The sequence below is a fragment of the Pecten maximus genome, chromosome 18 (genome assembly GCF_902652985.1).
Source record: "Pecten maximus chromosome 18, xPecMax1.1, whole genome shotgun sequence".
Classification (NCBI taxonomy): domain Eukaryota; kingdom Metazoa; phylum Mollusca; class Bivalvia; order Pectinida; family Pectinidae; genus Pecten; species Pecten maximus.
The window spans coordinates 28402023-28425591 of record NC_047032.1 but is presented as its reverse complement, the minus strand read 5'-3'; the positions used below and the strand labels follow the sequence as shown (position 1 = coordinate 28425591).

Sequence of the window (23569 nt, the reverse complement as noted above, 5' to 3'; positions counted from 1 at the left end):
AATCAATTGATATAAAAAGTCATGTTGTTTTTAAAAGATAATTAAATAAAACAGTTTTCTCTTTTTACAGGTTTTCCCCGTAACCGCAGCGTAGGAATATCTCAAAGTGTACACAACAAGTGCTCTGATATTCGCGTAAATGTCAAATGCATAGAATACCTTTGCATGGGATTTTACACCATGAAATTGTTAAATGAAAAAAAATATACATAGCGTTGTTTCAGTGTTGTAGTTTTCTAAAGTAATTCTCTGTTTTCGCGCAATAACACTTGAAATACATATGATATAGAGGCGACCTTGGGGGGATGTTGAATAGCACATCTACTTGTGACGTCAGAGTCATGTGAGCAAAGTTCCATCATGGCTCCCAATGCCTGACGTGTGACTACGGACAGGAAGTTGGGAGGTTTATTTTGAGACAACGCAGGCACGATCAGTGGTTTCTGATGTGTGCAAAATGGGGGACTCTCTCGAGTCCACAAATGTGGACCCAGAAAACCAACTTCTTGGTAAGATGCAGACGAAAGATTATCTGTATGTTAAAGGTGTCGAACAATGTTATTTTTTCTCTAAGGAGAGGGTGTTTCCTCAACAGTTGAGTCATTGGATACGTAAATAGCCATGACTTGTTTTGACACTGAAGAATTAGAACTATGTCCTAGGCTATCACACCCTAAACGGAACCATTAAGAAATTATTTGAAAAGCATTTTGCAAAGTATCATTTTATATGTATTAATGTTTGTCGGTGCAGCTGTATTTGGAATCTTTTGAAATATCAGAAGTTGAAAGTTAGCATGCGATGTATTGCACAATATGTTAAGTTCACTATTAAATTTCCCTTCAGTACCGTACTTGTAATCCGTTTTCTGTTCATAACTTGCCACTGTTGAGTGTTGATTAACATAGTCGGATTGTGGCTAGCAATATTATAAACAGTGCCGTGTTTACCTGGTCTCTAGCTGTTCATTTGGCAGCCAACCAAAAAACTGCTGATGCAACATATTTATGTGCCAGATGATCACCAAGAATTCTTCACAGTTAGAACTAAACAATTGGTTAGACTTGAGAGAATTACAAACAATGCTAGTTTGCATTTGACATTTCAAAAAGTACTTGGCCTAGTCAAAAGTACACAAGCTTAAGGAGCTAACACAGAAATGTTCTAGGCCTAATAATAATATACAGACAAGTTTCAAAAAACTCATTATTCAAGTATTATAAAGGGACACATTGTACTGTTATTCTCTTTTTTTCCCTTGAGTACATTTTTATGCATTCATTTGGCAATGTTAATATGAATATATAAGCTCCTGTTACAAACCTGTTTAGGTTTCCTATATCTAATTAACTTGTAATAATTATTGATGACTTCATTTTATTATAATATAATCATTTCTTATGCACATATGTCATTTCAATCAGACATTTGTGAAGTTTGATATAAAATTGTTTTGGAAATAAATTAATTCATGGCTTTCAGTTGACCCATGACAATTAGCAATTTGTGTACATGTGTTACCACAAATATGAAGGGTCAAGACAAGTATATGGACACTGTTTTACTGTCTATTCCATTCTTGCTTTAAGTGATCCATCTAAACAAAACTTTGAAGTGATATATGAATGGGTGATATCACTAAATGGGGAAAAAGTAACTTCTATTGTAACTTCAGTTAAATATACTCACAGGGGCTTCCCTGTTACACCCTTGTCTCTACAAGCATGGCCCTGATATTGGCTCTAATACTGTGCATCATTATGTGGTTTAGGGTCCTCCACAGGCTCCCTAGACTCTAGTGGAAGGAAGGTTAGACCACCAAACAAGAAACGCTATGAAGAAGAACTTGAAGCCCTCCAGAACACTATCAAGGAAAAAGAAGCTGAACATGTATCCTTTGTATTATTGAATCTCAAAAACAATGTGTATTTGAAACATGGAAATGGAGCTTAATGAAAATTTAACCAAGTTTCAAATGGTGTCAAATGTTTAACAATTCTGATTTAAGTAATGAAAGAATAGAAATTTCAATTATGTTCACATATTTCTGTTTTCTAATAAATTTTCTCCTCAAACATCCTTTCGAAATAATCATCAATGGCTACATCCTAAGCGAAGGAAAAAAAAACCCAACAGAACCAGTGGTATATATCATAACTCTGTAATCAATCAGGAATTATTTTGGGTAACGGACAGGGTCATTTTCAAGAAAAAGAACTATCTGTAATATAATTTATCGGCCATTTATAGAAATTTAAAGGATTTTTCTGTATCATGTGGGTCATTCAGGAAAATTGTGGGCCAATGATTTTATACATCACCATGGAAATGTTATGATCTTAACATCTACACAGAGGTCAATCACACAACACCTGAGTGATGACACACACAAGAATGGCCTCCGTACCATGAGGTCTGAGAAGAGTGCCTTTATAGACAGACTCAAACATATTGAACAGGAGCTGAAAAACCTTAACTCGGACATCTCAAAAAAGGTACGTAAAATAAAACTAATCCTCAGTGGAAGATCTTTTTTTTTTATACACAATGTTTCCTGTTTGTGAATGAATCTGTCCACTGCTGACAATATCATAATAGCTCCATTATGTTTGTCACTTAAACATTAATTATGTGCATGTACTTGTATTAGAACTATTCATTAAATTTAATAAGTTGAAGCTATTGTTCTTACTGATAGAAGAAAAAAAAGACATAAAAGTGCTGGTCACAGTGTTAAGAAATGGACTAATTTATATAATAGAAAAGACATGAAAATGCTACAGCTGGTCAAAGTATTTTGAAATGTGCTAATTGAAAAGACATGAAAGTGCTATTCAGTGTTAAGAAATGGACTAATGCAAGGTATTTTCACCTTTGAATTTAATATACCTGTCATACACACTATTCTTATTATAAGTACAATGTACTTATATAGACCAGGTATATAAAATGCATCCATTTATGATCTTTTGGGCTCTGTCTCCTACACTATTTATAGCTGTGGGCAGAGGTTCACCTCTAAGGTCAGGCTACGTTTTTTTGTATACCAAACATTTTGACCTTTGACCTACATCAAAGAAAACATTTGCCTGGGATTATTAACTACACTACTTGTCACTGAAGCTTTATGCTTGGGGCATGGGTTGACCTAGGTGAAGTAGTGTGTCATTTCTTATGTATTAAAAGTAGGTTACCCTGACCTACATTTTGACCTCTGAGTTACATTATAAAAAATATATTGAATTTTCATTCTTGGCATGTAATTTCACATACTGTAGGAGATTGTTATTCTGCAAAGTGTCTTAACACAATTTCTAAAAATCTAATCAATTTAATCTAGAAAAGAGAGCATGTTATAACCAATGTAGATTCCTCTATGGAAATTTAAAGAAGTTATTACAAGTATGAATGATGTTGTTATAAAATGAAATGATCATTTTAATGATTGTCAGTAAGTAGCGATTGGAAGTAACAATACCCTATTATGAAATATCACCTGCCCAATCTATGATACAGTTTAAGTCATTCATAAAATGGTGTTGTCAAAAGACTTTACAAGTTTTGAAATTCCAAGTGAGAAACTCACCTAAGTTTTGCTTTCTCATTCAGAAAGCTGAACTAGACCGGTTGCAATCTTCTCTACATTATAAGAGCGAGGACCGGATTGACCATTCCATTACGTAAGTTTGTAGATAATGTGAATAATATCTCCCTAATACTCCACCACAATGTAGTTCAGTTACATATGTATTTGATGTAAAGATCTCCCCAATACTCCGCCACAATGTAGTACAGTTACATTTGTATATGATATAAAGATCTCCCCAATACTCCGCCACAATTTTATAGTTACGTTTTATAATTTTTCCGTCAATTCAAAGTACACATTCTCATAAGGTGATGCTTCCCTTTAAAATCAGTCTCTGATATGATATCCATTTAATAGATTTACACAGGAAACATAATGTATGTCAAAAAAAATGCTGTATCATAAATCAGACGGCCATCTTGGATTTTGAGAATTGAAGGTTATCACTATTTCTTGAAAAGTACCAGAGGGATATTCTTAAAACTTCATAAGTAGGTTCCCCTTCGTACCTAGTAGGCTAGTTGTGCTAATTCAATTTAGATATTTGATCAGAAAAACAAAATGGCCAATAGGAGGCCATCTCAGATCTTAAGAATTGAAGTTCGTTGTCAGTTTTTCTTGAAAAGTACTGCAGGGATATTCCTCAAACTTCATGTGTAGGTTCCCCTTGGTTACTAGTTGTGCTAATTCAATTTAAATATTTGATCAGAAAATCAAAATGGCTGATAGGAGGCCATCTTGGATTTCAAGAATTGAAGTTTGTTATCGTTAAGTCATTAAAACAAAAGGAGAACTTTTTCTCAAACTTCACATGTATGTTCCACTTGTTCTTGTTATCAGATTGTTAAGAGGTAAAGAAGAAAGAAGGAAAAATTGAGAGAAGAGCAGTCTGACAGAACCAATAAAGCTCATTCAAATGTGGGCGCCAAGATCCCTCTAGTATCTCTTGTTCACTATTGTCTTTTTTATCTGAGAAAGTTCTTTATGTGTATTCTTACTGACCAATGATAATTGATTGATACTTGTGTCTTGGAACTCTTGTTCCATAACCTGGTACTTGGCCATCAGTAGTTTAACCTTTACAAACGATTAAAAAAAACTGCTGCATGGTATTTGTACAGAAAAACATTTAGGAACTAAATCATTGGTTTTAATTATTCTTTTGCAGAAGACTTGATTCTCTGCTTAAGAAGCAGAACTTTAAACTCTCTGAAGAAAAGAAGATTGTCAGTGAAATTGATAGCTTGAAACGCTCAAAGAAAGTTTTACGGTAAGGTGACTTTTCATTTGAGATTTATACATAGATCTTCGACCAAAGTTGGCCAAGTCAAGCATATAAGTCAATAGTCCATTAAAGCATAAAATTAAAAAAAGGGCCCCAATTTATGTTCAGGAATTTTATTTCAAAATTATACGAAGGACCCTATTTGTAACACTGTGAAAACCTCTTTTGACAATTCTTCCCTATTTATGGAAAATTCCCACTTATTATAAAAGAAAATATGGATCAAAATTCCAACTTAGCATTAAAAAAAATAGAGTTACATTCAGATTAGATTTGGGGTACGGCCCTGAGAATTTGTTCCTTTTGGTTACCGTTAACACTCCATAATCTTGTATGTGTCTTTTGTTAAATAGAGATTTTCTGGCACTGAAGAAAGAAAATGATGATATGCGAAGCAGGCAGAAATGTCTGCGAGAGGAGCGAGATGTAAGTAATGTAATATATTACGATTGGCCTTGTCATTGACAGTTTACTGACACAGTAAAAATATATATATATAAAGGCAATTACCATCAGTCCTTAGGTCCATATAACCACACCACGGAAACCCATAAAACAGTTCAGAATTGTCCGTTATGTGATAGAACTTCCTTTGGTCATCAGATATATGAGACTTTTCTGCTGTGTGTAGAACTTAAGGAGTGAAGATTATATATATTCCAGAAGTTATGAAATCTTCTTGTATAATACTGCTGCTATGAAATATCTGGTATCTATCATAGTATTTTAGTAAAATTTTACAAGACACTTTCGCATGCTATGTTAGTGCTAAGCCCTTAAGAATGGAATCAAGTCCAGAATAAATAATTTTACAATGAATGACTTTTGAGTTTTAATATGGCTGAAAAATCCATCTTTGATACATATGTAGATGATAAAATGTCCTGGGGACTGGGGTCGGCGGAAAGTCATGGTCAGGAATATATAGGAAGACATTTTGGTGTAAAGGGAAAATTCTGCGTTGAATTTTATTATAAGCTCCTGTGAATTGGAAACATGTAACATTCTGTTTGGTGAAAATTTTACAGAAACCTCCAATTTCTACTTAATTCTAAAGTATTGATATATTAACTGACCGTTTTTGTGATGACAAAATTTTGTTATGCGTTATATTAAGCTTTTAATTGTGGACTACTTTTTTTGTCAACAGAATTCTCAGAAGTTGGTTAACCAGCTTCGTCGCAAAGAAGAAGAACATAAAGGAACTGTTCAGAAGAAGAAATTCAGAAAGGACACCCTCAAAAAAGGTATGGAAAAAAATGCAACTGCAGAATCAGACATTGATTAGAAACTCTTTTTTTTATCGGGGGGGGGGGGGGGGGGCTATAGTTTTTACGTAGTGTTAGGCTGTCCTTTAGTGCTTTATCTCGTCCAGGCTCCATCTCCTGCATTACTTGTCACTGGAACTTCTAATTTTGGGCCTGGATTCACCTAGGGGTGAAGGGAAGTGTTGAGTACCAGATTATGGCCTTTTCTCACTGGTTTGGGAAAGGGCCCTTTTGTCTCATTTTGGGAAGAAAATTGGTGAATTGGGAAAGATTTTTTCAGGAGTAGACTACAAATTTTGGGAATATGGCTTAAATATGAAATAATTTCAATTGGGAATGGGGCCCTTAATGACCCCTTAATGACCCCTAAAAGCCCCAAGAAAAAGCCCTGCAGATGTAGACTATACTTACACACATTTTGACCTTTGACCTCCATAAAAAAAAATTCCTGGGCCTTATCTCATGCACTATTTGTCACTTGAACTTAGTACTTTGAGCAAGGGTTCATATTACTTAGGGCATGGGTTCATATTACTTAGGGCATGGGTTCATATTACTTGGGGCATGGGTTCATATTACTTAGGGCATGGGTTCATATTACTTAGGGCATGGGTTCATTTAGGGCGTGGGTTCATCTTACTTAGGGCATGGGTTCATATTACTTAGGGCATGGGTTCATATTACTTAGGGCGTGGGTTCATATTACTTAGGGCATGGGTTCATATTACTTGGCATGGGTTCATATTACTTAGGGCATGGGTTCATATTACTTAGAGCATGGGTTCATATTACTTAGGGCATGGGTTCATATTCCTTAGGGCATTGGTTCATTTAGGGTATGGGTTCATTTAGAGCATGGGTTTGTATTACTTGGGGCATGGGTTCATTTTACTTAGGGTATGGGTTCATATTCCTTAGGGCATGGGTTCATTTAGAGCATGGGTTCATATTACTTAGAGCATGGGTTCATTTAGAGCATGGGTTCATTTAGGGCATGGGTTCATTTAGGGCATGGGTTCATTTAGAGCATGGGTTCATATTACTTAGGGCATGGGTTCATTTAGAGCATGGGTTCATTTAGAGCATGGGTTCATATTACTAAGGGTAGGGTTCATATTACTTAGGGCGTGGGTTCATTTAGAGCATGGGTTCATTTAGGACATGGGTTCATTTAGGGCATGGGTTCATTTAGAGCACAGGTTTGTATTACTTAGGGCATGGGTTCATATATTACTTAGGGCATGGGTTCGTATTACTTAGGGCATGGGTTCGTATTACTTAGGGCATGGGTTCATATTACTTAGGGCATGGGTTCTTTTAGGGCATGGGTTCATATAACTTAGGGCATGGGTTCGTATTACTTAGGGCATGGGTTCGTATTACTTAGGGCATGGGTTCATATTACTTAGGGCATGGGTTCTTTTAGGGCATGGGTTCATATAACTTAGGGCATGGGTTCATATTACTTAGGGCATGGTTCATATTACTTAGGGCGTGGGTTCATATTACTTAGGGCGTGGGTTCATATTACTTAGGGCGTGGGTTCATATTACTTAGGGCATGGTTCATATTACTTAGGGCATGGGTTCATATTACTTAGGGCATGGGTTCGTATTACTGATGTCATTTTGGTTGTGCTGATGTTGTATTACTTAGAGGCCCTAGATGGGGTACCTGTATCCAGTTAAACAATTTGTGTCACCTGAGCACAAGCATCTTCTGGCCATATAAGGGAAAGTCAAACCAGCAATCAACCAAGACATATAGAAACACCTTTGCCAATTTTCGTGCTAGGTGTTAAACAAATTTTTATTCTGCAAGAAACTTGAAATCTAAAACAAGTTGATTCTTATAATTTTTTCAGAGCTTGACAATCTGTATGATATGAAGCGGCGCCTGGTACAAGATTTTAAGCAACAGGAGAAAGATTATGTTGAGGTCAAAGGAGAGAGTCGTCGACAGAAAAGGAAAGAGATTGTAAAGAAAAAAGAGGAGCCATGTTCCCAAATGGAGGCATTCCAAAAGTCACTGTAAGTTCTTCGAGACCTGTATAAAGGAAAAAAATAGTTTCTGGTGTAGGGATGAATATAAGCAAGGCCTTCTGAAAACTAGGCTGTTTATCCAGGTCCTTGTCTAAAATGGCAAAATTGTTTTACACTGAAAATTATTTCTTTTATGACGATCATATTAGGTCATAAATGGTTAAATATTGAGTTAATTCAAAGCCAAATTTACAATCTAAATAAGAAACAATCATTATGTGACTGTGATGTTTAGCTTTAAAGAATATGGTAGTAGATATCTACCCAATATGTACAGGAACAAAAGAAATGAAGGATTTACTTAAAACCGTATCAGGACACATTTCCTCCCAGATCTAACATGCATTTCTTCTTTTCTAAAATCCTGTTGTAGGATATTTTACCAAAATAGCCCTCAGCCACTTCCAGAAATATACATGCATGAATACCTTCAGGTATCAAGTTCTCTAATAACAGAGTTTTATTTTGAGATTTCATCTATGAAATTCCAGTTCCATTTTGTTGAAGTCTTTATCACAGGAAGAACATGTTAACTTATGCTTGTTTATAGTCTTATTAGACAAAGTGTCACGGTAACAATGTATATTGTCTGTCAGAGGTCATTTGACAAGCAATTTTTGCTGTTGAAGAGTGTTCAATAGAATTTGCCTATGTACGTTAATATACAAATAAGCCTAATCCGTACAGAAGCTGTATCTTACTGTATGTCGTAAGAGACAACTTATTGTGGGTCAAGGTTGACTTCTCATCTGTCTTCTGATAAGGGGACACAGGAGAGTCCAAGAACAAGGCCTGCTGTATCCAGTGCATTTTGATCATAGAAGACAATTAAAAGTGGGGATTTTCTTCTGTGTCTTCTATTTAGGTGACATTGAAGAGACCAAAATAGATCTTCTGTCCCCATGGCAACTCTTATCTTTCCTTTCTTTCCTCACTGCTCTGTCTTTCTTTGCTTTATTGTTTTCCTCTATAGGTGTCTCCTTAAACATTGTCCTCATATGACCCTGGTTGTTGGTGTCTCCTTAACACTCGTCCTCATATGACTCTGGTTGTTGGTGTCTCCTTAACACTTGTCCTCATATGACCCTGGCTGTTGGTGTCTCCTTAAACATTGTCCTCATATGACCCTGGTTGTTGGTGTCTCCTTAACACTTGTCCTCATATGACCCTGACTGTTGGTGTCTCCTTAACACTCGTCCCCATATGACCCTGGTTGTTGGTGTCTCCTTAACATTCGTCCTCATATGACCCTGACTGTTGGTGTCTCCTTAACACTTGTCCTCATATAACCCTGACTGTTGGTGTCTCCTTAACACTTGTCCTCATATGACCCTGGCTGTTGGTGTCTCCCTAGACACCCGTCCTCATATGACCCTGACTGTTGGTGTCTCCTTAACACTTGTCCTCATATGACCCTGGCTGTTGGTGTCTCCCTAGACACCCGTCCTCATATGACCCTGACTGTTGGTGTCCCCCTACACACCCGTCCTCATATGACCCTGACTGTTGGTGTCTCCTTAACACTCGTCCTCATATGACCCTGACTGTTGGTGTCCCCTAGACACACGTCCTCATATGACACTGACTGTTGGTGTCTCCCTAGACAACCGTCCTCATATGACCCTGACTGTTGGTGTCTCCCTAGACACCCGTCCTCATATGACCCTGACTGTTGGTGTCTCCCTAGACACCCGTGGGGGGGCATCCTCATATGACACTGACTGTTGGTGTCTCCCTAGACACCCGTCCTCATATGACCCTGACTGTTGGTGTCTCCCTAGACACCCGTCCTCGTATGACCCTGACTGTTGGTGTCCCCTACACACCCGTCCTCATATGACCCCGACTGTTGGTGTCCCCTACACACCTGTCCTCATATGACCCTGACTGTTGGTGTCTCCCTAGACCCGTCCTCATATGACCCTGACTGATTGTGTCTCCTTAACATTTATCCTCATATGAGCCTGGCTATTCCAAGGATGCTTTAACCCTAAAAACAAAACCAAATGAGCCTTGTCACTTTGAAAACTTATGTATGTTATTTCAGATTAGGTCAGACATGGTCACAGCAGTAGAAACATGTCTTCTTACACTGTACTTAATAGAAACTTTGTTTGATATGTTACAGCGAGGAGTACACTTTACAGCGAGAACCTTACACAGACGAGATCAACTTGTGTAATACGCTAATTTACTACCTACAGAAATATATTCAGTCCTCAGACGACCTGCCTCAGGAGGACCCACCTGTCAGTAAGAGTCTGAGTGAGTACTTAATCTACATTACAGGCCTCGGAATGAGTTTATAGCACGAAGGAGGCAGCAAAGGGTATCAAAGAAGTTGATTTTCTTTTTTTATGGAGGCGTTTACGCCTGCCATATTACAATCACCTACGAGTTGTGACGTCACAATCTCTCACTTTCATTTTCGTTATATTTCCTTTCACAGTTCATTTTGTAGTTTCTTTCGGTTCATATATGATGTAGTTGAACTATATATACATTTATGAAAACTATCACGACTACAAATAAAGTGCTATTACATGAAAAAAGGTATATTCAGTATAAATTTCTCTTCGGCGGAAGCCCGGAATTTGAGACCTCTGGTGGTAATTTCTGTAACTAGGGGTAATGATTCGCTTATTAGTCCAAGTATGAGGCACGTCATTGTAGTCCGTCATTCAAAGTTGATGTGTACAGAAATGTATTAACTATGCTGATAATGTTGTGAACATTTCAGGAACTATTTTGAATAAACAATAAGAATAATGTCTTGTAAATATCCACACCTGCATCGATTTTTGCAAATCTATATCGAAAATACTGATTGAAGGGAGATAACTGCGATATTCTGACGTTACCTTACAGAGGACACTTGTTTAACTACTAGGAATAAAGACGGCATAACAACCCAAGCGCAAACAAATTTCCGATTTTCATAAAACCCTCCAGGTTTTGGCTAACAACATTTCTTTTGTTTACAACTTGGTAGTTTGTTCACGAGATTTTATGAGATTTGGTCCGATATTTAGCGATCACGTGTTTCGTCTGTTTACGTGAGCGAGCACTCTGTCAAAATGGAGGCACGTGGACACGGGCTTCACACGAAGCATCAAAGTGTGATGATTGTCGCTAGAAATTAATATCTATCATTATGAATTAAAGGCAAGTTGCTTACAAAGTTAAAATCTGTTTGTTGACCCACTGAAATAAGCGTTTGTTTATTTAGGACGAAACTGTTTACGATAAGTTGTTCAAGCCTGGCCAGACCACAAAATCACAATATCTACTGCGATTATAGTCCGAATTTTCTGACGATCTTGCTATATACTATATGCAGACTTTAATCAGCTTTAAGGCGATATAAACACCAGAACCTTTCGGATTACTGCGATAACTGATCGAAGTCCCTGTGTTTCAAATCTATGAATCGGCAGACCTACGTGATGGCGTGATGGAATTCGATCGTTTATTTTTCAAAACTAAGAAAACTGGCACATATCTGTCGTGGTGGTCATTTGTGCTGTACCTTCCCCGACAGAGACAATATACAGGATATGGATTTTTGTGATAAGGTTTACTGCAGTAGCTACTCGCACTCGTAATATATATGAAAATGCTAAATTATTATTGAACCAGCTTATTTATATATTATTCAGCTCACGATTCAATGCAACCTTTTCAAATGTTTTCATGTAATATGTATATACATTTGTATGCACCAAGCTGTGAAATGTTTGTATTACATAGAATATTTAAACAATACAAAGTAATTGTAGATTAACAAAATGTATACCAATTGCATTTTAACGTACTAGTACAACTTTTTGTTGTTTTCATGTAATATAACTTTTTGTTGTTTTCATGTAAAATGATAAATACATGTATATCTATTGGCAATCGATATACAATCCATATAATATAAGACTTTCTCAAATATCAATATCCTCATAACTTTCAAAATAAATCTATATTTGCTTTTGAAATTTCATTAAAAATGTTTGATTTTCATGTCACGAACAAATCCCTTAAAATGATCATCAATCTCCTTATTGGTCTCCAGAAAGTGTGAAAATAAATGAAACTTTTTTGTCAATAATTCTATTCATTATGAATTCATGTATAACCATTTAGGTTTTTTCCAATGTTGACCTTTAAAACTATATATATATACAAGCAACAATCTGTGGGATGTCAAATATGGAAGGCTATAGCTGTTTCAGGATAAATTGCCAAAAATGCTTATAAGTACTGTTTCTTATCACTGATCACATATATTGGGTTTTTGACTATTATGTGTTATTGCTACTTAAGTGTGAATTTTTTCGGCTTCAGTGATAATGTATTTCTTTGTACTTATGTGCAACAGACATCGCGAGAGTTTAATTCTCCTACATATAATATTGACTCCTACAAAAAGAAGTTGAGTGATCATGATTGGTTGACTACGAGAGGCATTTTATCAAATCTCATATTTACCATACTGATTGCTCATGATCATATTTCATCCGGCCTAGTAAACTCTAGAAAAAACATCTTAATTTATGAAAGTAGCTAACTCCTTTAATGTATGTGTAAAAATTAAGTATATATATATATCGTACAAAACATCAAACTTCTAATATGGTAGAAATGAAACATACATTTAGGCTGACTGCCTGATAATATAATACAATTTGTAGAGTTTACAATCCTTTGACATTCAGCTCATAATATACACCATTATAATTTGATCTGTCGTCATGCGTCGGTCTTCTTCTTAAGACCAAGATATCGCAGAATGGTGTACAAAAGGTTCTTAAGCTGTTTTATCAAAATTGTTAATTTCATGGCCCCCTATGTGTCGCATTCTCCCTGGGGAGAGGATACATTTTACTATAGTTTATATAGAAAACTCATCACACATATTTTAGCATAATTTGTTTCATTTTCATTGGAAATTGGTTAGCACGTGGTTAGGGCAAACTTTTCTCTGTTAAATATATAAATGCTGGTGTTCCACAAGGCTCTGTTTTAGGTCCATTACTCTTTATTATATACATCAATGATATAACTGATAACATTGAAAGTCTTTCTAAACTATTTGCAGACGACACCTCCTTATTATGTTCTGATAATTCTCTTTTGGCTGTCGAAACAAAAATTAATAATGACCTAGCAAAATTTCAAAGTTGGGCAGAAAAATGGCTTGTTAAGTTTAATCCTTTAAAAACGGAAGCTCTACTCATTTCCAACACTGAACACGATTATGCTATAGATATTAATTTTAATGATGTAAGTGTTGATTTTGTGGATCATCACAAGCACCTAGGAGTAACGTTAGATGAAAATTGTAAATGGAGTAAACATATCGAAAATATAGGTAAAAGCGTTGCAAAACAGATAAGTGTACTTCGTAAATTAAAATATGTATTAAACAAGCAAACTTTATTAAAGATTTACAAAGCTTATTGTCTACCACTATTTGAATATTGTTGTGAAGTTTGGGATGGTTGTTCTCTCAGTGATGCAGACAAACTCGAAAAGCTACAGTTAGAAGCTTCCAGAATTATAACTGGGTTACCATCGTATGCCAGCAGAGAATCCCTCTATTCAGAAAGTGGATTGGAACCATTGTGTAACAGACGTTCCAGAAGAAAAATTCAACTATTTTATAAAATTAAAAACCACTTGGTTCCAAAGTACTTATCGTCACTATTACCTCCTCCTGTTTCAGAAAACTCTCAATACAATCTGCGCGATTCACACAACTTTTCTCTTCCAAACTTCCGTTTACAATTAACTAACTCCTCTTTCTTTCCATCCTCCATTCGACAGTGGAACCAACTTGATCTTGAAATCAGAAATAGCGTGTCTTATCCATCCTTTAAAAAATCTCTCTCAAACAGTTCTGTGGTTCCAAATTATTATTCTTTCGGTGATAGAAAATTAAATATATTGCATGCTAGACTAAGAAACAAATCCAGCACACTTAACAATGACCTGTATAGAGTAAATTTGATTAATTACCGTCAGTGCCAATGTGGACATCCAATTGAAGATGCATATCACTTTTTCTTTGCTTGTAATGATTATGTGAACCAGAGAATATCATTGTTTCGTGATCTGAATGACTATATTCCACTGGATCTGCAGTTACTTTTACACGGAAGAAATGATTTATTGCAAGAGGAAAATTTAAGAATTTGTCAAGTCACTCAGATATACATCGCTAACTCAAATAGATTCTGATTTCTCTCCTACACCCATTTTAGATTTATATTTCATGTATATATTTACATATGGTATGTTATGTTTTTGTGTATGTATACATAAGTATGTGTGTATATATATATTATCAATTGATTATACTTATTCTTTTCCGTTGCCGACAACAAAAGAGAAACGGATATTCAAGGAAGTAAGGAGTGAAAGGAGAACGAAACATTGGCATGGGAAGTGATGAACATTAGTACCAGCAGCAAGCTTTGGAAAGCGCTTTGTGTATACTTCTGTTGTCGGCATCGGATTAGCTCTTATCTAAATTACTTGGGTGGATATATATAGATATGTCTCTCTCTCTCTCTCTCTCTCTCTCTCTCTCTCTCTCTCTCTCTCTCTCTCTCTCTCTCAATTTAAATATGTAAATATGTAAATATGCCATCTTGTTGTAATGATTATGTATAATTATATCGGGAAAGGGCTTTATATAAGTTGTATAACTTGTGCCCAATCCCTTTGTAAAGTTCAGTTACAAATAAAAATATGTTTAAATCAATAAAAAAAAAAACTTTTCTCAATGATATATTGTCAGAGAATGTCAAGGCCAACGACTTGCTATGGGTTCGAATGTCAAAAATAAAAATCTTATATTGATTATTTTTTTCCATTTCATATGAAAGAACATAGTCCACTGAAACAGAATGTGCATATTTTATTGTCATCAGATAAAAATATGGCAGAAAGATATGGCACTTGGAAAAGAATCATAAAGCTATTTTCTCCAGCCAAAATTAAACAATAATCCAAAATTGCAGAATAAAGGTTTCTGCTCTTTTATCTATAATATACACATGAAGGCTTGATGTTTGGCGCATCGATAACGTATGGCTGGCTACAAATGTTATACTTATATTTGACCTTGACCTTCATTCAAGGTCATGGGGGTCAAATGACCAAGAAAATTCAAAGTTCTTTCAAATTATTAATTTGGGTCACATTTTAAAGAATCAGCCCTTTTAAAGGTGTGTGCAATGCATCAAGGTCAAATAATCAAAATGACGCAGATATGGCACTTTTAAAAAGAAATTCCTACCAAAATTAAAAAATGACCCAAAACTGCACATACACACGAAGGCTGGATACATGTAAGATGTGTGACTGGCTACAAATATTGAGTTTATCTCTCTGACCTTGACCTTCATTCACATTTTAAAGAACCGGCTCTTATGAAGGTGTGTGCGAAGTTTCAAAGGCAAATTATTAAAAATGATGCAGACATGCCCTTTAAAGAATGTTTTCTTGCCAAAATCAAAAATTATCCATAAATTGCAATTCAATTGTTGGCTCAAAAGGGGTCAATTTGGCTCAATTGACGGAAATAACTTCTTCTCTGAAACTAAGCAATCGATATATCTCATACTTGACTGGTAGCATCCTTTTGGGTAGGGATTCAAAATTGTAAAAATGGTGGGGTTGACCCCCGGGGGGCAGGGTCAAAAGGGGTCAATTGGTTTCTCTGAAACTAAGTTATGGATATAACTCACATTGGTGTGGTAGCAATCCCTATGGGGTTGTACCCAAAGTCAATTTCATTTCATGGATTGATTGCACAATTTGGTATAAAACCTACATTCGTATGGTAGCATGGTTATGGGGTGGGTATTCAAAATTGTACGAATGTTGGGGTTAACCTCCCGGGGGCTGAAGGATGGGACCAAAATAGGTCAATTTCGCTAAATTGACATTTTTAGAATAACAATAAACCAATGTACATGTACCCATATAAAATGCTTATGATATATTGACAAATAAACTTAAGCATCATTTTTGTTTCATATCTCATAAAACCAGGTGAGCGATACAGGCCCTCTGGGCCTCTTGTTTTATCTGTGAAACCATTCAGATCCCAACTCCATAATCTTGCTGGACAACAAGAGATGAACACAATCCTGATGTAAAAATAGGCCCAGGGTTCTTTCCCCACCCCAAGGGCCTTATACAATCAAATTGAATTGATATCAAATATGAAAGTTTTCTTCAATATTTTGCATGTAAAACGCTGTATATTTATATACAGTACCTATAGCTACTAGGCTATTATCTACATCTTGGTGCTAAATTAAAAAGCAACATCACAAATCACAGTTTATTGTTAATATTGCCATTGGATCTATTAAAATAGATGGAATTTATATCTAATTTTGAAATAATTGTCCTTAAAAATGAGGTCTTTGTTGAAAAAAAAGTGTAATAACTTTTAAAAGCTGTCAATCTAATTTTGATATTATTCTAAGATCAAAATAGAAAGGAATAAACAATTTTGTTTACAAGATATTGAAAGACATTGCACACTTTCAACAAAAAAAGTAGCAGACACTCCCTGTATTTTCAATACATATCGTGTATTGTTATAACTTATCGAAATGCATATCATATTGTTTCGACATTTCTAATACCCAGGCCTATAAAATATAAGTTTGTTTTAAACACATAAATGCAAATTTTGAACTACTTAAGTATAAAAGATGGTTTAAAGTATGAATGTTAATGACATGTACCTAAGTAGAAGTTGATTTGAAAAAAAATTAAAATGTTGGACTTTTTAAGTAAAGGTTTGATTGAAATAAGAAATGTTTAACTACTTTTAGAAGTAGGTTTGCAACTTTTAAGATGGTTAAAACCATTATGTACATCGAAACAGTCTAAACCATTACATTCATCAGGACTGTGAAAACCATTATGTCCAGTTGGTTTGACACACTTAAGTGGAAATGTTTAGTCATGTTGATATCAGTTTAATTTGTATTCTTGCTTTATTTCAAATATCTCCTTTTACATCTGACTAACGCCTCCTACAGTACTTTCAGTACTTTGATTAATTAAATCTTTAATTTTAATTTGATTAAGAAAAAAAAAGAAGAAAAAAAAAGGTATAATTGATCTGTCTGATAATATACCATAAACAGGAACCTACCACTTATTCTATTCATATTTATACCATATAATTTATTATCAAATATTATTCTTGTATGATAAGATTGGATATCTTGGTGTATCTGTTATTTGCAGAAAAAAATTCCCAATAATGCATTCCACAAAGAGGCTAATAAAGATTTAACTTTGCAATCTGTGTTGTTTGTCTGGGCTTTAAACAAGTGTTTCCATAGCTGAATGTGGAAGTAATTTACACATGTGAAATATCCTAGAGGAGGTAATTTTTATTCTTTTACCCAAATAATAAGCAGACCGTGATGTTGACAGTTTTAACAGATGTGCTCTTGTTGCTCACAGATTTGTCCTCTTCCAACTGTTCTGCTGAACTGGCGGCTGAGCTGGAGGAGGGAATTTATGTCCTCAAACGTAAGACAGAAGATGATTCAGAATATCCAGGGACAGGCCGACGTTCAGGGAAACGCCGACCCAGTAAAAAGGGCAAACGTCTCTCATCAGTTGTAAGCTCCTTTTAATATATTCAGATTTTGATTGTTTAATTTCATTTCAGACATGCTTAAAATTAATTTTGACTTACCAAATGAATTTATGTAAAAAAAGTAATTTGGAGCCAGTGTTGAAACACTGCTGGAATTTATGGTCAGTGATGGAAAAGTGCTGGAATTTAGGGTCAGTGTTGGAAAGTGCTGGAATTTAGGGTCAGTGTTGGAAAGTGCTGGAATTTAGGGTCAGTGTTGGAAAGTGCTGGAATTTAGGGTCAGTGTTGAAACAGTACTAATATTCATACTTTCTTGCTGTAAAAATGTGATTCTTTACAGATTCCTTAAAAAATGAAATATTTCATCATGAGAAAATTATAAAAGAAATATGATTACATGTTTTTATTTGATGAAAGCCAAACAATTTGATTTCCACATTCAATTCTGGTCCCCAAGTCAGAAGCTGGTAGAGATACTGTTAGATATTAGTGGTAATGTTCTTTTGTTATTTCTAAAATTAATAAAAATAAAAACGAAAAAAGACATTAATTCCCTACATGTTTGGGGGGAAAATAGACCTGGAAAATTGAGAAAAGTGCTATTAAAGTGCTTGAAAATTGCTGGAATTTTGGTATAAAAAATCTGTATGAACCATGTTATTATATTCTTTAACTGATTTGAGAAAAGCTTCTAAAAGCGTGAGGCCTATCAAGATTAAGTTATGACTTTCATGTAGAGGTTATTAACATGATATTTAAATTATCATTAGCAAATTGAAATCTTGTGGAATACATTAATGTATATTGCTATCGTATTGAGTCATTCAAAGAGTTGAATATTTCATGATGCATACATTTATGTTTTTTGCCTTGGGTTATTTTTTCAGACAAAGCCTGTGACTCACACACCTCAAATATTTTCCCAGTTTGCCTCCCTAAATCTGAATGCGCCTTCTAATCATTCCGAAATTCCAGCTTCCTTAGAGCAACTGCAAGCTCGCAAGGTATCGTATACATCTCCAGATTGATAACCCAGATTTCAAGATTTAGTGTGTAGTTTTACTGAGCTCTTTTTTATCATTGAGTGCCTATCCTTGATTTAAAGGGACTCCATATCAATTGAACATAAGGAAAATGTAAATTAGATATTAGATCGAGTGTTTGTATTTGCTAGTTATCATAATTGGAAAAAAGAAATCAATGTGTATTTAAAGGAATAATGTTATTTCAAATTCCAAAATGTTATTAGTGTATGATAAATGATTCTCAGGACTTGAATATACAAATTGAGTTTTATTGGTTACCTAAATGAAGATTACACAGCAGAAGTTAGTTTTGAGAATACCATATGACATGATACTATAATGAATATTACCTCCCTTCATCAAATTGTCCACCTTTTATCTGTCCGTCTATACACAAACTAATAGAATACATCACTCAGTTTGTGATTAATGTTCCTTTGAATTTTATAAATCAAAATAAATTACATTTTCTGTGATCTATATATCAAATAAAATACATTTTTTGAAATCTATATCAAATGAAATACATTTTCTGAAATCTATATATCAAATAAAATACATTTTCTGAAATCTATATATCAAATAAAATACATTTTTTGAGATGTATATATCAAATGAAATACATTTTCTGAAATCTATATATCAAATAAAATACATTTTTTGAGATCTATATATCAAATAAAATACATTTTCTGAAATCTATATATCAAATAAAATACATTTTCTGAAATCTATATATCAAATAAAATACATTTTCTGAAGATTCTGTAGTCTAGTACAGAAACAACAGAGAATACTAGCATAATAGCGCGACTAAAATTCACGCCCAAAATCAATTAAACGAGGGCAAAAAAATAAAATATATAAGGGGAATAAGACCAGGGGTTCGGGAGGAGGAGGCATCATTATCCATGACACCCACCATGTACAAATCTAGGTCAAAATCTGGGTCAAACTCAGGTAAAGTCAGAATCAAATGAGAGTTCAGTACAATCTTAGCTATAATAGTTTTTAATACAACTGCAATAGACAGATGTGAATCTTCAAACACAGCAAGCTTATACCAATTGCAATTCATTGTAAAATTGTTTTTCTGATATTTCGGCCTTTTGGTAATTATACCAAATGTTTGAAACAAAAAGTATGCATTTTTCTAGGAATATATATTGTATTTATAACATTAAGTGACCATACTCTGTTATTATATTCGTTACAGTGTATAGATATCTTTCTAAATCTATTTAATACTTGACAAATGGATAATCATAATCACAATCTTGATATTGTTGTAATGATCGAGTGCTGATTTATTTGACGTGAGGAGCTTTACAGTATTGATTTCATGTAATTCAATTTCTTACTCTAGGAATTCTATAAGAATGGTTGCCAGCCAAATCAGTCCATTGCTGCACCTGCTATTGAGGAGCACCACACTAGTGATGCCGGCGTTTCCACCAGTGACGCAGGGATCTCCCTCACAGAGAGCGGGATGTGTGAGATGTCACGCCAGGCTAGCAACACGGAAAGTACAGAGAACCCAACTGAGCTGCCATTTTCCTTTCTGGATGAACTGGTGAAGTTGTCAAGTGAGGAGACTGTATCTGAAACTATGTCGGAAGTTTCAGAGGATACTCTGGGGCGTAGTAATTCCAATTCCGATTCCACTGAACATGCTCACTCAGAAGGTGACTTATCAGACGGCATTCCAACATCTGGGCAGGACAAAGAAAAAGACAATAACAGTGATATAGGTGCTGTGAAAGTAGAGACAGCAAGTGTGAGTATAGTGGGGGAGAAATGTGAAACTGCAGAACCAATGCTCAAGCAAACAAAAAATGATATGGACAAAGTCCTCACAAATCAGGGGGCGGAGCAAACAAAAGACATTTCACGTATGCAGAAACTGAGTATATGTGACACCTCTGTTAGCAAGGGGTCAAAGGTTAGGGAAGTTGTGTCGGATGACTGTCAGGAGACTGACTATGAGTTTGACATGCCGCCAGAAACCTCACCATGTGTGTCTTGATGTTTGTAGTAACTTAGTCACCATGACTGTCTTATGTGTTGTGAATGTTGCATTCACGGGCTGATAAATGTCCTTGACTTCTACATTGAATGGTTAGAAACCTCAATCAATTTGATACATAGCTCAATATTTGTATTTTTATCATAATTTTATTTTCTTCATTTTTCTGTCAGATTAGTTTTTAGGTCATCTGACCCGAAGGGTCAGGATGACCTATAGTCATCATGCTTCGTCCGTCGTCGTGCGCCGTCCGCCGTGCGCCGTGCGCCGTGCGCCGTCCGCCGTGCGTAAACTTTTCACATTTCAATCTTCTTCTCAAGTTCCACCAGTGGGATTAAGCTGAAACTTGCCTGAAATGATCCTGAGATGGTCCTGACCAAGTGTTGTTATTTTTCGGGTCAGTCCGAAATCCAAGATGGCCGTCATAGCCGCCATTTTGAAAACACATTTTAAACTTCTTCTCAAGTTCCAATAGTGCTGTTGGGCTGAAACTTGCCTGAAATGATCCTGAGATGATCCCGACCAAGTGTTGTTATTTTTCGGGTCGGTCCGAAATCCAAGATGGCCGCCATAGCCGCCATCTTGAAAAACACATTTTAAACTTCTTCTCAAGTTCCACTGGTGCCATTGAGCTGAAACTTGCCTGAAATGATCGTGAGATGATCCCGACCAAGTGTTGTTATTTTTCGGGTCGGTCCGAAATCCAAGATGGCCGCTGAGGCCGCCATCTTGAAAAACACATTTTAAACTTCTTCTCAAGTTCCACTGGTGCCATTGAGCTGAAACTTGCCTGAAATGATCCTGAGATGATCCCGACCAAGTGTTGTTATTTTTCGGGTCGGTCCGAAATCCAAGATGGCCGCCATAGCCGCCATCTTGAAAAACACATTTTAAACTTCTTCTCAAGTTCCACTGGTGCCATTGAGTTGAAACTTGCCTGAAATGATCCTGAAATGATCCCGACCAAGTGTTGTTATTTTTCGGGTCGGTCCGAAATCCAAGATGGCCGCCATAGCCGCCATCTTGAAAAACACATTTTAAACTTCTTCTCAAGTTCCACTGGTGCCATTGAGCTGAAACTTGCCTGAAATGATCCTGAAATGATCCCGACCAAGTGTTGTTATTTTTCGGGTCGGTCCGAAATCCAAGATGGCCGCCATAGCCGCCATCTTGAAAAACACATTTTAAACTTCTTCTCAAGTTCCACTGGTGCCATTGAGCTGAAACTTGCCTGAAATTATCCTGATATGATCCCGACCAAGTGTTGTTTTTTTTCGGGTCGGTCCGAAATCCAAGATGGCCGCCATAGCCGCCATCTTGAAAAACACATTTTAAACTTCTTCTCAAGTTTCACCAGTGCTATTGAGCTGAAACTTGCCTGAAATGATCCTGATATGATCCCAACCAAGTGTAGTTATTTTTCCGGTCAGTCCGTAATCCAATATGGCCGCTGAGGCCGCCATCTTGAAAATCACATTTTAAACTTCTTCTCAAGTTCCACCAGTGCTATTGAGCTGAAACTTGCCTGAAATGATCCTGATATGATCCCGACCAAGTGTTGTTATTTTTCGGGTCGGTCCGAAATCCAAGATGGCCGCTGAGGCCGCCATCTTAAAAAACACATTTTAAACTTCTTCTCAAGTTCCACCAGTGCTATTGAGCTAAAACTTGCCAGAAATGATCCTGATATGATCCCGACCAAGTGTTGTTATTTTTTAGATTGGTCTGAAATCCAAGATGGCCACCATGGCAGCCATCTTGAAAACACATTTTAAACTTCTTCTTCAGTTCCACTGGTGCCATTGAGCTTGAAATTGGTGAGGATGTTAAGGAAGGAGGGCCAACAAAGTGTTTTGTTATTTCGGGTCGGTCTCGTAAAAACTTTGACATGGCAGCAATGGCGGCCATTTTGTAACATGATTGCGCAATCATGGTTTTCCTGAACAACACCTATTTCAAACTTCTTCTCAAATTCCACCAGTGGGATTCAGCTCTAACTTACCAGAAATTATCCTTAGATGGTCCAGACCAAGTGTTGTTATTTATTGGGTCCGTCAGAAATCCAAGATGGCCACCATGGCCAACAGTGCCACTATATACTTGCTACAGAGAATGCGTACTACAATAATATTAGGGTTTTAATTTAGAGTCAGATGACCGTTAAGGCCCCTGGGCCTCTTGTTAGATTATAAGATTATTTTACAAAGTTGTATAAAGAGATGTTATTTATATACTATGTAACAATAGTAAATTTGATGTCCTTTTCTACCAATCTGTGTAAAATTCAAAGACATTTACGGTTAATTGTACATTGTGCTGGTATTTATATATTCAAGAGATGATCACAGTAGAATAATTAGCTATATTTTGTGAGATTTTAATGTAAATGGTGGAATAAATTCTACAGTATGATTGGGAAAATAGCATGAATTTTATTTAGGATAATGTGTATTTTATAGAATCTAACAAATTTACTTTGCTGGTTGCTTTAGACCGCAGTAAAGAACCTACAAAGTCATAATTTACTGTTTTAATATTGTTCGAGTTTTCTGGACATACATTGTTCATTCTTCATCATTTCCATTTTGATTATGTAGAAAAACAGAGAAACAATCATAATAAAAACCTAAAGTACAGATACCATGTCTCATTTCTATTTATAGATTAAACTGATTCATTATGTCCAGTTATAGAGATGTTAGA

At 35.7% G+C, this 23569-nt stretch overlaps 1 protein-coding gene across 1 annotated transcript; it reads left to right on the top strand.

Moving 5' to 3' along the window:
* Positions 1-176: 176 nt before the first annotated feature.
* LOC117316720 (centromere-associated protein E-like) lies at positions 177-23506 on the top strand. The gene is made up of 13 exons (XM_033871476.1): positions 177-509; positions 1772-1890; positions 2355-2495; positions 3610-3680; positions 4758-4859; positions 5228-5300; positions 6025-6121; positions 8007-8172; positions 10313-10449; positions 17677-17837; positions 18703-18819; positions 20207-21051; positions 23052-23506. The coding sequence occupies exons 1-12, from the start codon at positions 458-460 to the stop codon at positions 20864-20866; spliced, it is 1896 nt and encodes a 631-aa protein (XP_033727367.1). The 5' UTR covers positions 177-457; the 3' UTR covers positions 20867-21051; positions 23052-23506.
* Positions 23507-23569: the final 63 nt, after the last annotated feature.

Coding starts and splice junctions, on each gene's coding strand:
- LOC117316720 (XM_033871476.1), top strand. CDS start 458: ATGGGGGACTCTCTCGAGTCCACAAATGTGGACCCAGAAAACCAACTT. Junction 510..1,771: donor CCCAGAAAACCAACTTCTTG/GTAAGATGCAGA, acceptor TATGTGGTTTAG/GGTCCTCCACAGGCTCCCTA. Junction 5,301..6,024: donor GTCTGCGAGAGGAGCGAGAT/GTAAGTAATGTA, acceptor TTTTGTCAACAG/AATTCTCAGAAGTTGGTTAA.